The 16278-nt window shown below is 40.5% G+C and overlaps 1 protein-coding gene across 5 annotated transcripts in view; it reads left to right on the top strand.

The window, feature by feature from the left end:
* Positions 1–14842, top strand: part of NR3C2 (nuclear receptor subfamily 3 group C member 2) — a 190074-nt gene extending 175232 nt beyond the window's left edge. For all 5 annotated transcript variants that reach the window (XM_014254799.2, XM_088056146.1, XM_014254800.2 and 2 more), the window contains exons 8-9: positions 2982–3139; positions 11085–14842. In XM_014254799.2, coding sequence (XP_014110274.1) covers positions 2982–3139; positions 11085–11240 — 314 coding nt within the window. In that variant the 3' untranslated portion in view covers positions 11241–14842. The remainder of the gene's footprint in view (positions 1–2981; positions 3140–11084) is intronic.
* The last annotated feature ends 1436 nt before the right edge of the window (positions 14843–16278 follow it).

Genomic DNA, 16278 nt, shown 5'->3' with positions numbered 1-16278 from the left:
GCAAAACACACACAGGTAGTTTGTACATTACTTTTTCATCAGTAACAGCCTGTAAACCTGTAAATAAATGTGATTCTGTGGAATCCTGCTACTTTCTGTTACTGGAACAACTTGGTGACACCATGACAAGCCAGCTCTGTGGTTAAAATACCTGCCTTTGAGGGGGAACATGAGGGTGCAGTTCCTGTCAGGACTGGAGGGGATTTGGATCCTCTACCAGAAACCTCCTGACGCTGTAAATTTCTTGAGCTTGGCCCTCTATCTCCCCTCCCTTCCCTCTTCGGATTGAAGCTGTTCCAGCTTGCTGGGATTGGGAGAGACACTCTTGGGGAGCCCTTTGTGTCCTGGTCTGACCCCAGGTCCCACTCCACCAAGGGCTGGAGGTGATGGTCAGCCAGTGAACCTGGAGCAGTGGGGAGGAGATGTGCTCCAGGCTTGCCCTGAGGGGTAGATGGGCTTATTTGAAGGTTGTCGCTTCTGATGTTTCCAGAAGCAACTTGAAGTGGATGTGCTCAGGGAGGGTTTGCCTTCCCAAATGTTCTTGAGAGAGTGTCTGGATTTGAGATCTGCCTCTGCAGCTTTTTAATCAGCCCTAAAGGGGAAGAATCTTTAGAAAAAGAACCTGAAGGCATTCTAAAAATGCAGTAAAATGTCTTCAGGCCAGGTATTTATTATTCTACCCTCTCAAGTGTATAAACTAATGAGTTATTGCAAGAATGTGTTAGGTGAGATCAATCTGGCCAACCAGCTTCAGTGAGCTGGGTCCCTTTGAAACACACACCATGGTCATTAGAAAGCCTGCTAAAAATAGTTTGTTTTGGGAGAATCAGGATATTTACGTTAGAGAGACAGAAAAAGGAGAGTGAAATGGAAATGGAGGTGGTGATAAAACCTATAAAGTGTCAAGTGAAGGGCAGCAAACCTGGTTTTGAGTGATTGCATCTCGCTACAGTCTTATGACAGAAAACACCACGTTTATTTTCATTTCAATTCTCATGTGATGAGCAGAGTACAAGTTATTCTGAAACTTTCATGGAGACCACATCAAGGAAGTTTCACTCCATTTACATGTGGAAGAAACCACACATTACAACTCAGTTGTTTTCTTGCTTTCCACAGACCATAGATTTTGGGAGCTTGCCAACAGTATTGCTGCTTTTAATAAGTAAAATCAGAAACACTGGGCAAACTTCCAGAATTTCATGTTTTGCTTGAATTCTCTTTATTTGTGGTCTTTCTTTCTTCCTTAATAATCTGGCTGGGGTGATAGTATAATAATTTTCAGAGAGAAGAGTAAAATACATAGTAGTAGACAAAGAAAGAGTGGCTCTAACAGTCTGTAAGCACTGTACATATTAAAGGAACTGTAAAGCCTGTGCATTTTGTGTGAGGGCCACAGCATGCTCTCATGGCTTATCTTGATTGGTGCCTCTGTGTTCATTCACCTTGAACTGAATTTGTAGATCTGTTCCAGACTGTTTATCTGTCAACTGGCTGAGAGAGTTTGCATCTAGAATTTGAAAATTAAATGAACATAGGATATTTATATTATGAGTGTGTAATACAAATATATAATATTTACCAAGCAGCAGGCATGCTGGTATGTCACTTCCTAGGCTTTTTCTAAAGATTCTTCCTTGTGCCCTCTTCTAGCACTTGGTGGCCTCAAGTCCATGCTGCTCTTGTGGTGGTACAGCTCCTCCTTGTTCCCCATTGCTAAATTGCTCTGGTAGATACGGATGCTTTTTCTTAAAGCTTCTACTTTGGAGCTTGTTACAGTTGTTACTTGCTTCTGATGCGATTTCACTGCAATAGAGGGCTGTTGAGAGGATTTAGAAAATAAGGGAATGGATGAACAAGGCAGTTTCTGTCAAGGTGTTAAGTCTGGGTAAGCTAACTTAGAAGATCACCTTTTTTTTCTTTCTCTTTTTAGTAGGTAACTTCCCATTTAGCTTAATCTGACATTGTTTTCTAGTTTGCTTAGGAAATAAAACTCACTCCTGTACAGACTAGTATTTTATTTTCCTTCTATGGACTATGTCTAAGAGATACAGAGAAAAAAAAAAAACCAACACTTGATGGTTAAGCAGTGTTCAACCAATTCAGAATATTTTTAGCAATGTTGTTAATAACCTCTTTGGAGTTTTCATAGGGATCTGATCCTAATAAGCCATTCTTGTTTGGGGCAGGAACTGCAGGAGTACAAGGGTGTTTGTAGTCCGTAAAGAAACAGGGTATTTGCTTTTGTAATTAGCCTTGCCAATATCAGTCACAATAAAAACTATCAGAAAACCCTACTTTTGACCCATTTATAAAATGATGATTCCATGATCATGATTCTATCTCTGTCTGGCAGATGGAAACTGTAACAGGACACTAGAAATGCTTGCAACTGTCTGTCGTGGTCAAGCACTGGGTCAGGAAGCCTGTCTGGAAAACAGTCTTCTGTGCAGAAAAATGGCTCTGTTTTGTTCTAGATGCTATGCAGATGCTTGCTAACATTCAAAGAAATTTTAGTTCTTACTTGATGGCATAAAAAATGTGTCACTTGGTCTAGCATTTCTGCAGATAACAGCTGTGATTCTGTACCTTCTCCTCCTCTGCCAAGTGTGGGGAATCATTCAAGAATGATAAATCATGTTTTCAGCTTCTAACAAAATACCCTTGATCCATCTGCATGGTTTTTATGTGGTTGGATTGTATTGAAAGCAGTTTGGACATGAGGCTAGCATGTGTCATATTTCTGAGATGTTATCTTGTCCTCTGCCACAGCTTCTGCAATCACACATCTGGAGAGGATGCCTGAATCGCTTGAGAATCTGTGTGATGTTGTTGATCCCTCATCAATGTCTGTTAAATTATGGACTTTGCTTAAAGGTTTCATTCCTTCATCCGTTGACTGGTGTAACTGTTTAAGTATGCACATCAAAAGAATAAGCAATGCAGTTAATACTAATTTAAGACTGTCTTTTCAATGACAGTTCCCAAGGATGGTCTCAAAAGCCAAGCTGCATTTGAAGAAATGAGGGCAAATTACATTAAAGAACTAAAGAAGATGGTAACTAAATGTCCAAGTAACTCTGGGCAAAGCTGGCAGAGATTCTACCAACTGACTAAACTTCTTGACTCCATGCATGATGTAAGTATAACTCCTCAGGGAGTGCAGAAAAGTTAAGCAGAAAATCTCTCCATTAAGGTAAACATGTAGTCTTTAATTGTGTTAACTGACAGGGAGACGAAAAACAACCATATTCTTTTTAAAGGGACATCTGAGAGAAGTTGTTAGATGAATTTAAGAAGTTAAAATAAGAAAGTAGAAGTCTTTAAGGTGAAAGGTGCAGGGTTAATGTATTAAACATCCAGCATGCCTGATGTGCCAGTAAACACAGGATTCATTTGGTCATCTTTTACAGCTGGGTTTGTAATAATGATGACTTTAAAAGACCTTGGAGCCATCCTGGGTGTTTGAAGCTTTATTTGAACTCTCAAGTGGATGATTCCTTGTTGGGTCATTTCTGCCACTCTGCCTTATTCCAGCACAAGGTTCCACGTGTCTCAGGTGTGAGGTGTGATGAATGACACAGGAAACTAAAAGTTTGGTCTCAAAGCACCCAGGCTGCTGATGCCTCTGCCCAGAGTGACAGAGTGGTTGTGGTAGGTGTGGTAGATTCCAGAAGGAGTGTCCTTAATGTTGAGCTGTTCAGCAGGGAGCAGCCTGGTCCTAGACACTGTAATGGTAAGTGCAAAGTACAAATCACTCTGCAGCACCAGGACTTATTTGCTTTGACTTTCTTTGAGGGAGCCTGTAGCCTCTACAGAGGAAACAAGTGACCCACTTGGTAAGGTCTCCTCAGCCTGGGGGTTTTCTTAGTGCCCCCTGAGAGTTCCTTGGGGACCAGCCCATTGCTTGAGCCAGCAAGGCTGGCACCCATCCTCTCTGAAGCTGTGCCATGGTGCAGCCAGTGAAGGCAGACTCCTGGGGACAGTGAGAGTGACCTTTAGTCATCTTTGGGTATGTGAGAGGAGGGCTCCCAGCATGCTCATCACCCTCCCAGTAAAATCTGGCAAACTGCAGCAAAGGAGAAAACTCCATCCTGGGTGGGCAGGGAAGGATCTTTGCTGCGTGAAGAAGCTACAGCACTTGCTTTCAGAGCCTGCATACAAATGCATGTCTTTGTACTCAAATTTCATTTTGCAGAGACTGTACAGTACGGTGCACTTCAGGTCAAATTGGTGTAAGAATGTTTACAGAATGTATGTATGGAATTACTTTTCAAATATTGTTCTGTTGTTCATTAAAACATTGCAAACCTTAGTGGGAGGCAGGGAGAGTATTATTAGTGCTGCAGTAATAGCTCATACTTCAGAGATCAGGTTTCACTTGCTCAGTGCCAGCAAAGGAAGTTGTACTGCTTTAGTGGAAAAAAAAGGGATGAGTGATAAAATCATTTGCAAGAATTCACATCTGAACCTCGAGGCAGCATAACAAACCCCTGCATTTATGGAATTTTCTAATCCTCTTCAGGATAGGCAGTGTCTGTGATTTGTTGCTGAAATGGGAGTGTTTGTGTGGTTAAGGTGACTGGATGACAGGCTCACACGTACTGAGAGTGCTCCCATGTCCTACAGACATTTTCCAAAACACAGGCATTAACCATTGGGAGCTGAAATAACCAGAGGAAGCAGGCTGCTCTCACATTTTATTTAATTTTTAATTAAGCTATTTTTGCATTACTTTTGTTTTAATAGAGCACTTTGTTTCAAAGGACTTTTTAAAGAAAGTCCCATTGTCAGCAATCTCTGTTAGAAAGGCCAGTTGTCTCCACAACAGTGCTTCCTTTCATAGATGATACTGGAGACTTGTTCAACAAGAGCACGTGTTTTTCTTTCTCTCTAAAACTGTATTTTTTGCATTTTGGTTTTTGAAATCCATCAGAATAAATTTAGACTGGTGATCATATTAATGAGAAGTGAGAATTAATATTCTCTCCCCACTGCCTGTTAGTGCAGAATTTCTCCATTCAATCAACGTGAATGCAAATTTTTTGCTCGGTTCCTTAGTCTAGGAGGAACGCTCCTTCAGCTGTCACCTGTGTATTTTTAACTTATTCCATTACAGAGGATGATAATGTATTTGGTGCTGGGCATTCTAGCTGGAGCTGAGGCCCCATGTTTACATGCTGCTGTAGTCTCAGCATTGGCATTTTCAGTGCAAGCCTGAAGGGGCTGGTGCACAATTTGTGCTTGTTCAGCCCTCCTGCTGTATCCAGCTTGTCCATCTGAACTGAGCTGCATCTCATCACTCGTGGAATTCACTTTACCTGAGTGTAGGGGCAAGCAATAAAAAACCCTGCTCCTTTGCATCTCCAGACTTGCTTTCATCAGCCTCATTTTTAAGACATCTGTCTGAGGAATATATGAAATACAGTGCATGGAAGTAGCAAATTACAGTATGCTTGTCTTATATCATATGAGGAAGGAAAAGGAAACCCAAACAAGATGGTTTTACATTGCTCAGGATGCTAAATCATTCATCCACACAGCCAACATATGTGCAGGTAGGAAAGTGCCGAGCTGAGGAAATAAAGAATTTTTCAAGAAGGCCAGGCAGGCACTTAAGTGTTTGAAAACATCAGCAACTTTATTTAATGATCCATAAAGCCTCAAAGCACCTGAAAAATAAGAGATGGAAACCCATCCCAGGCAGACAAGATGTTTTGTGCATGTGCACACCTGTGCTGGGCTTTAGGAGCCTGCCTGCAGCCTGCCCTGTCCTCTGTTTGCGTGGAGCCATGTGGAAGACGTGGGTGCTGAGGCAGCAGGACGTGGGTTAGTGGTGGACATGGCACTGCTGGGTTAACAGCTGGATTCCGTGATCTCAGAGGTCTTTTCCAACCTTAACGATTCTATGATCCCATGTTTCCTTCTTGGAGGGATTGTATTTCTCTTATTTTGGCTGCCTCATGTGCATCATTTGCTGAAGAATCACAGTGTAGCAAGGACAGCCCCCCCCCCCCCCCCCCCTCTACCTAGACCCCAGAGGTTTTGGTCTTGTGCCTGTGAATGGCCGTGGGCATTTTGGGGAGAGATGCACATGCAGCACTTGGATGGAGGTGAAGTGCCTGACAAACGCCCTCAGGAACATTAGAAACAGATGTCCTGCACATGGTATCAAAAACTTCATTTGGATCCTCCTCAGCATCTCCTGTTGGCTTTGGCAGGAAGGGCTGTATCTTGCATGGCAGGCCTCTTTCCATACAGAGACTGTGTAGTGTATGGTTAAGCAGTTTGCAGAACAAAAGCTGAATTTGGTTTCAATCTGGCTGATACTAAGCAGGCTTTGAGTGAAGAGGGCTTTTGTTTCGATGCCATGACATTAAACCCTAATGTGAACCTTCCCCTTGTCTTGGCAAGGCAGCACCCTGCACTGTCATTTGCTTGTTGACATTTTCTGCCAAACAAAAATAAATTCTTTAAGGCTCGTGCTGCTGAATAATTAATTTTTTATGGTTCCTGAAGGGAATACTTTATAGCTGAGGTGGATCTTTCCATAGGCTGAGAGCACCAGGACTTCACTTGCTGAAAAAGCTGACAGTGGGAATAAGGGCATGGACCCTCTGAGGGGAGGGTTGGAAGGGATGCTGTGCTGGATGCAAATGTGCCTCTGCAGGTTCCCAGTCCTGCAGATACAAAGCTGCAGATGAGCCCCTCAGCTGTCACCAGCACCTCTGGGTACACTTACTTCTGCTACTGATCTGCCCAAGTCGTGTCCCACAGCCGATGAGCAGTTTGGAGCCTCCTTTCAGTCCCAGTGCCTGAATTCTCAGGGTGAGCATTTTCTCTGTTTATTGAGAGGATAGATCCAGCCTCTACTCCCAGAGCAGCAGCAATGTGGGAGTGTGCTAGGTGTGTGTTGCGGCAGCTAATATGCATCTGTCAAGTGAGAAATTGATTCCCAGCTCCCTAATGTAGACAGAAGCTACTCTGAGAGTCATCTTGCTCAGTTTGTGGTGGTTGGATCTCCCTTCATGTTAATAGGTGTTTGCTGGGGAAGGGCAGAACCTGCTGCTGTTGGAAGAGCAGTGGAGACTTTGAACTTGGGCTCTTTTTTGGCATGTCCTGGTGTCAGGTGGTGTACTTTGGGTGTGCATGTGGTTGTGAAGGGAACCAGAAGAAAAGAGTGCAGCTCCTCAGAATGCACAGGAAAAACCAGGGGTCCATGTTCGCTCTGCCAGATGCTGTTTGTGCCTAATCCATATTATTTTATCCACTTTTTACTCCTTACTAGCATGAGGCAAATACTCTGCATAGGTATAAATGCCTCTGCATAGGCAAATACTCTGCATATTCATCCCTTGGTCTTCCCTTGTACTTCCTGTGAATATAGTGATCATGGAATAATCAAGACCTGGTTGGCAGTGGTTTTCTTTAGCCTTCCTGGTTGTAAGAGGGGAGTTTTGTATCCACTGCATGAAGTGGAAAAAGCAGGAAGTGACAATAGTCCTAAACTCACCAAGGGCTCTGCTGGGTGAGGAAAGAGCTGGGTGGGCAGAGACCCATTCCTGAAAGGGACAGAGAGAGGCAATTTGAAGTGTCTTTTTTTTTTTTTTTTTTTTTTTAATATAGGAGAATGCTGAAGTTTCTGACAGTAATAGCTGTAGCTAATAATAGGAATAAATTACTCAGCATTGTGTTGTTACCCTACTGCTGATTTAATTGCTGTCTCAGTAGGCTTAATCACAGAGATGCTCCTGATAGAGAAGTGACTGTGGGCTTTCATACCACACTCAGAGATTCAGAGAGAATTTGGAGAAAATCAAGCACAGAAATGTGCACCCTTGCAAATCCAATAGTTCTTACCATTTTTGGAAATGCAAAGGCATCGTGGTGAGATTTCCAAACTAAAATAAATTCTTTTTGCTGTAAAAATGGGGCAAGTGCTCGAAGGTCACTGTAACTGTATTAACTTCAGGGACTTCATTAAAGGATTCATTTTTTTTAATTATGAAGAACAGTGTGCGTAAAAAAGTCCATTTTATGGACACCCCACCCTAATAACAGAAAATTACATTTGATTAATACTGCTATTTCTCAGAGGTGCTCAATACAGCATACAAATGCAAAAATTGATTAGGTTAAGAATATCAGAATTGCTAAGACTGCTGTAGCCTTGAAAATGTTTGAAGTGCAGCTCACTCTGCAGGGTAGTGATGAGAGAATTGGGAATTGTTTTAGTTGTGGCCTTAACTGCACTGCCAAACTGTAAGTCTTCAGAAGTGTGCTTCAGTAGCTGAAATAATTGAGACTGTAGAAGCCAGGGTGTTTCTAGTCACCATTGCACTGCTTGTGCGAACAGCAGTGCTTTCACTGCTAAATTGGAGTTGTCTGTCACACTGCTGGACTGGGGGAGCTCTCAGCTTTTCCAGTATAAACCACCAGAAGTAGAGGGTAGAAATGGTCAGCTGAAGCGTAGTCAGGAGTTCTCAGAGCACAGGGATCTTACAGCGCTTTAAAGAACAACCAGGAGTACATTTAATCTAGGAAATTCATAAGGCACATTCAGAGGTGCTGGATAGCTCGTGTTACCTTGCTTGTCACCTGTGGTGCCTCAGTCACTGCAAAGAGAGAGCTTGTGTGTTCCAAGAGAAAACCTTTTGATATCCCTACTGAAGAGGGAACTTCTCTTTTAAAGCAAAAGACCATCTAAATTATTTACCTCTTACAAATCAAAACTACATCAGATGAATGATGTTTGGGATGCAGAAGCAAGGACTTAAATTTCAAAATTGGCATTGCCTGTGGGACCTGAGTTTTTTATCCTTTTAGTGAATCCTCATGCCAAGGCTGCTGAGCTGGCAGAAGGCTGGTACATTTGAAAATTCATGGGAACACACCTGCAGAATAGCCTGCTTGTGGCTCAGCTCTTGGTCTCACAGCTTTATCTGTCTGACCTTAGCAGTGTTTACATTTTTGTACATCTGAGCTGGCTTTCAATTCTGCCACATTTGTTCCTGTTTATTTTAAATTAATGCTTTCCCAGTCCCAAAAAGCCATGCAGCTTTCAAGGCTGGAGTTTAAAAGCTCCTGACTGCAATCCCATGGTCCTGGTGACACATGGGGTCACATGTGTGACACACATGCTTCTTAGTCCTCCCTTTCTCTTTATGTGGATGATTATTGTCAAGTATGTTAAAGCTGATAGCTTAAGACAGTGGAACAAAAGTTTTAGCAGACTAAATAGCTATAGAAATACATTATCCTTAGGGCTTCCAACCCAAGTATGACATGATAGAAGGGTTCTAGGGATTTTCTTTTAGACTGTTGTGCAAACTTAACCTTTCTCTTATGTGGTGAGGTTTGTAGTGTGCTATGCTATGCGTGTCTCCATGATCACACCCTGGTTTTCACCCACCAGACTACTGACTTGTTTATTGAATCGAGTAGATTATGCTTCCTTCATTTGTGTTACTTTTCATTTCCCCTTGTCTGCATATTCACCAGACATAAATCTGTACTTGGTACTACTAAAAGCTTGCAAAGAAATCAGAAGTAGTAGTTTCTAGGTAGGATTCTCTGTGACCCGTTTCACTGAATCCAGAGGCTCCACACGGGCGTGACGAGGCAGGAATTCACTTGAGCTGCACAGAAGGCAGTGGAACAGAGGTGACCCCAACCCCCTCTCACATTCAGTGATGTGAAAGAAGTTTAGGAAAAGCAGCACATTCACAGGGTCATTGTCAAGGCTGTGCTGGGGTGCAAGGCTTCCTTTGCTTAGGGCTGGTGTTTGACGCCAGAGGCAGGGAGGAGGGAGTGGCAAGCACACCGAGACACAGTTTCCTTCACTTTGGTTTTGTGCTGTTCAGAGTATTTTTGGCACACGGTAGATGCAGTAACAACCTTCTCCTCATGGGTAAAGTAAACCTTTGAACACCAAAATTTTTTCCTTGAAAACCAGATTACGTCTATGCTACTTATTTAGCATGCATCTGTTTAATTAATTAGTGTTACTTCATGACATGCCAGATCATCATGAATGACCTAAGCCCCAGCAAACAGACTCATGTAGTGCTCAATAGCAGCGAGTCATGTGTTTGACTGACCTCAGAACTTCTCTGGGATGTTCATAAACTGCTTACATGTTTGCAAGAACAGCTGTGAAAGTCCTGAAAATGAGCAATAAGGTATAGTGCTACAGGAGGGAAATGTTGCCACCCATATTTTTTTATTCATTTCCTTTTCTGCCTTCCAGAAGTCCACTTTTATTTGCTCTATCTTTAACAGGGGCTTTATGGCAGAGTGCAATTCTGCATGGTAAGAAGTGAAATGACAAACTTGTGTTTGATAAACTACACACGCAGAAGTGTTTCAAGCCCTCTGCAAGAACACAAGGTGCCAAAATTAATTTAACACTTGGATTTTTTGACAGCAGAGGCTCTTTCCATCAGTCTCACAACAGTGTATGGACTGCAGTGGATGTTCACGCACTCACTGAAACGTAGAGGTGCTTCATTCCTTCACCTTTCTTAAAGATTGGAAAGGGTCCAACATACTGTAAGGCTTTAGGAGATGTATTTAGGTCACAGACACCAAAAAACCTGTAGATTGTGTCACTGTACAACCTGAAATGTCACTGTGTGATGCAGCAGTTGTGTTGTTGAGCTGCAAACATCAGCTGCTCTGGCAGTTCTAGGTTGCAGTCCCTGGAGAATGCACTGAAGTTAACCAAATAATCTGATTTAATGATTGTGTATCCAGCTGAAGCTGAGATACAATACTTTATGGCTGATCTCTTCCCTCTGGGCACAAGACCTGGAGTTTTCATGGTGGCTATTTGCTGTTAGTGAAAGGAAAAGTGCAGCTAGGCAGAAAAATCAAATCTGTGGTCTCCTGGGTTTTCCTAGTTCTAACGAGTCAAGTAGCCCTTTGGCATTTGGGTTCTTTTGTTTGCTTCATAGCCCCTGTAAATGGACTGTTGGGTCAGAGTAAGATGTTGTTTCTTAGAAATAATCAATTATCAGTAAGCTGTTGTTTGCATGCAAAAATCTTGGTGTTTTTCCTAAAAAGTGTTTCTTTCTGTATTTCAGCTCGTTAGTGACTTATTGGAATTCTGCTTCTACACCTTCCGAGAGTCTCAGGCACTGAAAGTAGAGTTTCCAGCCATGCTGGTGGAAATCATCAGTGACCAGCTACCAAAGGTGGAATCTGGGAATGCCAAGCCCCTGTACTTTCACAGGAAGTGATAGAAAATGTCTTAAATGGAAGAACTTTGCCTTAAGTTTCCCTGTGTTATTCCACACCCATGAAGGACCCAAGAAACCATATTTTAAACATGCTCTTTACACTTGTTCAGCAGTCTCTGAATAGTCTAAAATCATACGAAGGGTTTGGGGGAATGGAAAGCAGTTGACTTGGATTTGGCAAGACCTAGATGTTTGGAAATTACCCCATAACCCTAAAACACTTAGAAAATGTTCCTGTTCCTCTGGATGAAAAGCCATATCTAGTCAATAACTCTTTGATTTTGATATTTTAACAGATGGAGTTTTAAATATGCCATGTAGTTTCTGGTATTGTTTGCTTGTTTTAAAAGGGTTCGAGAACTAATGAGAACTTTTTAAAGCTTACCCTTGGTTTGCACATAAAACGTAAAGTCAATATGGGGCATTAATATTCTTTTCTTGTAAAAAAAAAAAAAAAACAACAAAAAAACAAAAAAAAAAACCCAAACAAAAACTATATATATATATATACACATATATATACACACACACAAACCCTAACGTGTAAAGTAATAACAGAACATTTGGTGTGGAATACTGTTATCCCCACCTGTGGCATTTGTTATCCCATATTATCCCATCATAGATGATATACACTGTGTTAAGTGTCTATTTACTATTTAATTCAAAAGGATAAGATGTGAAAGACAAATGCCCTGGTATCAATTTATAGTATCTATTGTGCTGGCTTTACAAATAATTTTTTGCAGTCTTTTGCTGTACTGTACATTGCTGTATGTATAAATTGTGAAGGACCTGAAATAAGGTGTAAGGAACTTTTGTAAATGAGACAAAAAAAATCTTTAATGGTTAATAGGATGAACGGGAAAGTATTTTTGAAAGAACTCTATTTTGCTGGAGACTATTTAAGTACTATCTTTGTCTAAACAAACAAGGTAATTTTTTTGTAAAGTGAAATGTTCTGCATGCATAATGAACCGTTTACAGTGTATTTAAGAAAGGGAAAGCTGTGCCTTTTTTAGCATCATATCTAATTTACCATCCTACAGTATCTGTTGTAAATAACCACGCTTAACCTTTTCCGTTGTGTTTTAAGCCTTTCTATTTCTCTCTCTATTTTCCTTCCCTTTTGTCTCTCTCTTGCAAGCGTATGTGACTTGAGCACATCTTAGAACTCCTGCTTCATATATCTGTAGGAAACTACACATTTTAGTGTTTGCCACTTTACCAAGGTTTCATTTAACAAGACAAATTATGGTCTCTCTCCAAAGCTTTTGCCAGCTTAATGATCTAGTGAGTTCTTGCCCTCTATTCCCTTTCTCTCTCAGGGGAACACGGGGGTGAGCAACAGGTTGAATGATTTTTCTTTTTTTTACTAAGGTTTCCCAGATTGTTTGTTTTTGGTTTATTTTTTGTTTTATTTTTTTCCTTTGAATACTGGATCTATGAAGCATCTTAAAAGGTCAGATTATTATTTCAGAGGGGGGAGAGCGATTTCTGGTTATGCTGAAGGGAACATGCAGATCATTACAGTAAGTATATCAAAGAGATTTGTACTGGTGAGAGGGATGGTGAGGGATGATAAGGGCAGATAAGCTGAGTAGAATTTTTAGTGATAAACTAAAAGCATCTGTAATTTTATAAGCATTTTGTAATAATCGGGATACATCCAAGAAGACAAATGTTCACACTACAAGTTCAACTCAGTTGGTCTGATTTTGTCTCAAAAACGTTTTCTCTAGAATAAGACTGCAAAGAAAAGAATTTTTGAGGTGATTTTCACTATTTCACAATTTATAAGCAACTACAAGATTTTGGAGTAGAATAGAGGACAGGTGAACTTTTCTGAGGCTCAACTGTTGCTACCATATGCTCATGTTTAAATAGAATAGTTTTTCAGAGTTCTAATCTGTAGTGTTCTCTCTGGGTGCCACTGGTATTTTTGAGCTATAGTGTGTCCCTTGGCCGGTCAGAATGTAGCATTTCTTGTCAATGGTGGTCGAATTAAGAATTCTACACCCTTTCTGAACCCAAATTTGGAGGTGCACTGTGGTGCACTAAGACAGTCAGCGCTACTTGTCTTTTTAAATGACACCTGCCTTATGCAATGGGTAATCTGTAAAGACTGTATTCAGAGAGGTTTTTTATATATAAATATATACATACATATATTATTTGCATTTTGGAAGTCTAATTCATAGGCAGATCTTTAAATACTGACCTGCACAGCAATATGAAAGCCAAACTTCCAACGTGAGATATACAGCATGCAGACTGGTTGTTTACAGTAAAGACACAGTCATACATCCATCTCTTAATTTACTTTTTTTAAAAGTCTAAAATAGAAGATTTCAAAGCCAGGTTCTGGGTGAATACAGTCTGCAGCAGCTTTTTATATTAACAAAGTTACTGCCTCCTTTTCTGTCTCAGAGTAACTTTGCTTGACTAAAATAGCAAAGCCATATTCTACACTTCACTGTTAAATGCCTGTCCCAGTCCAAATTGTTGTCTGTTTGCTCCTATTTTTGTACCTTATTACTTTTAATCTTGGTTTGGTACAATTCATAATTCACAGAAACTTCATATAATTAAACACACTAAATTAGTTTTAAAAAGCAATTTATATCTTTATGCAAAAACGTATGTCTGTCTTTGCAAACAACTGTAAGCAGATTATAATAAATCCTTTACTTTAATCACCTGTTGTTTATGAAACCATTCATTGATTATTACTTTTTTTTTTGCTAGAGATCATTGAAGTAATAGATACAATTGGATATAGATGTTGTAAGAGGCAGTATTCTCTTATCAAGGACACTTAAGCAGAATAGCCATCACTTTTTTTATCTAAACCTGTGTACAGAAAAAAGAAAAAGAAACCACAAAACCCAACCCTAGTTTTTAGCTGCCAGGAAGTTCGTTACGTTCTTTTGAATTTGTTTAGAATGAAATAGGCATTTGTCTCCTGCAAAATACAAGACAAGCTATAACAGCTTTTAGAAAGTGGGCTTTTGTTCATTGAGCTAAATTATTTTGTTGTAAGAAGGAACAGGGATATGCAGCAAGAGCATTGTATACACAGTTAAAATGTAAGATAGTGTAATGTACTGCAGTGGGTATTTCAGGAATACTACACATCGTGCGACTGAGCAGTTGCACAGAGTAAAATAGAAAAGACTAAAGTTTGCAATATCAGAATCTTATTAAAAAGATACTTTACAATCAATCATGCAAAAAGCTAATTCACAGGGTGGTGTTTTTCACTGACTTGTTTAAACATTTATGAAATTAAAAAATTCTACAGTTAATGCACTTTTAATTGTTTATTAAAGATTTGACTTTTTTTAGAGCAATGTTTTCAGCTGGAGGTCAATGACTTGATAAGATAGACAGCAGTTCTGAGGCCAGGAAGCTCAGAGGAATGTTTAAGAATTCTTGGGAGTTTTAAATAGATTCCTGGATGAAAAATAAAAGCAGCCAGCAGTATCGTGTAAACAGTAAAATCTATGCATAATGATGCATTTATAATTAGGGGTTTGCTTCTGTATGTTTAAAGCTTTTTAAATAAATAGAAAATATTGTTTGGTCTTTATGTTAATGTCTGCAAGTACCTACTTTTCTTTTTTTTTCTTTTTTTTTTTATACAAATTGTACAAATATACATGAATTAAACTGGTTTGATTGCAAGTATTTCTTGCATTTTAATCTCAGCTAGCTGCTGATGCAGTGATATCCTTAGAGACAAAGCCTTCTGCTCATGTAGAACAATACAGAACCAGAGAGTGGGTTGGGTTGGAAGGGACCTTAAAAATCATCCAGCTCCAACCTCCAGCCATGGGCAGGGACACCTTCCACTAGACCAGGTGCTCAGAGCCCCATTTAACCTGGACATGGACACTTCAACATAAAGTGACTTAAAACACACCATAACATCTTTCCTCAGACAGCTGGAGTGTTGGTTCCAGCAATCTCTGTCAGCTCTGGGTGTTGCTGCACCTGCAGTGGCTTTGCCCCAGGAGCAGCTCCTCAGGCTGTAAGACAGGCAATGTCCAACATTGAGGAATGTGGTTCATTTCACCTGGGTCCCAGTGTTTGACAAATGATGTGCTGACACTTTTCTGGGCACAAGCTACATCCCACTGGAAGAAACAAACTTTCAGTAGCCAGGCCAGTCTGGGCTCCAGTTTCTGTTAACCTTCTCCTGCTCTTCCCATTGACCAAAGTTAGTGAATCCATTCTCTTGCCCCGAGAGAAATTCTATTTTATATACACAAGATTTTCCCACCGACTCTGCCTTCTCAGGGTCAGAACTTTTCTAGTTGCAATTACAGTAAGTTAGCAGGAGTTTTATTTCCCCTTCTAACTATCTTTCTTTGTTCTGGGTACTCTCTCAACAATTCACCACCAAGTTTGCACAAAGCCTGGTCTGTGTTGTAAGACCACCATTTAATTGCATTTAGGTTTTTCAATAATAAGTTACATAAACTTTTTTATTGCCAAAAAATCCTTGCACCTGCTTTCTCTGTGTGGAATTGTCAGAAGGAAAGAATAGTAGGGGATCAGCAGTATTAAGAAAAATTTCCCATATGTTTACAAGCAGATGAATCTGTCATATGCTGTTCTAGAAATAAGACAATGCTATCACTCATACTTGAAATCATAATGAAACTTGTAACCTGACCTCAAGCTGAGGCACTCAGGTGTCTGCAGAGACTCTGGGAGTTCGTGAGGAGTACAATATTACTAAGAAAGGAGTGGAAAAAATGCCCTTTTCTGCCACAGATTTTGCTTGGTAAACCATGCCCTGCCATAAGGTTTTTGAGGTGTTCTTCCTTTAATTGTAGATGTTGACAGGGTGAAGTTTATTTGGCGCTTACCTGTGGCTGCTGTAAGGACAGATGAGGGCAGACTGTTGGACTCTGATGTAGAAAACAATGTCCAAGACACATTCAGCTGAAGAGGTGAAACTCCAGTGAAGACTTTCAGTGAAACCCAGTTTAGCAGTGGTGCATTTACAGCCTACACAGACCCTCTGTCA

Source organism: Pseudopodoces humilis, chromosome 6, assembly GCF_049639895.1.
Source record: "Pseudopodoces humilis isolate 2021_Gansu_Grassland_sample_001 chromosome 6, ASM4963989v1, whole genome shotgun sequence".
In the NCBI taxonomy this organism is placed as follows: domain Eukaryota; kingdom Metazoa; phylum Chordata; class Aves; order Passeriformes; family Paridae; genus Pseudopodoces; species Pseudopodoces humilis.
Note: the sequence above shows the minus strand (reverse complement) of the source record. Positions and strands in the feature narration are given on the sequence as shown.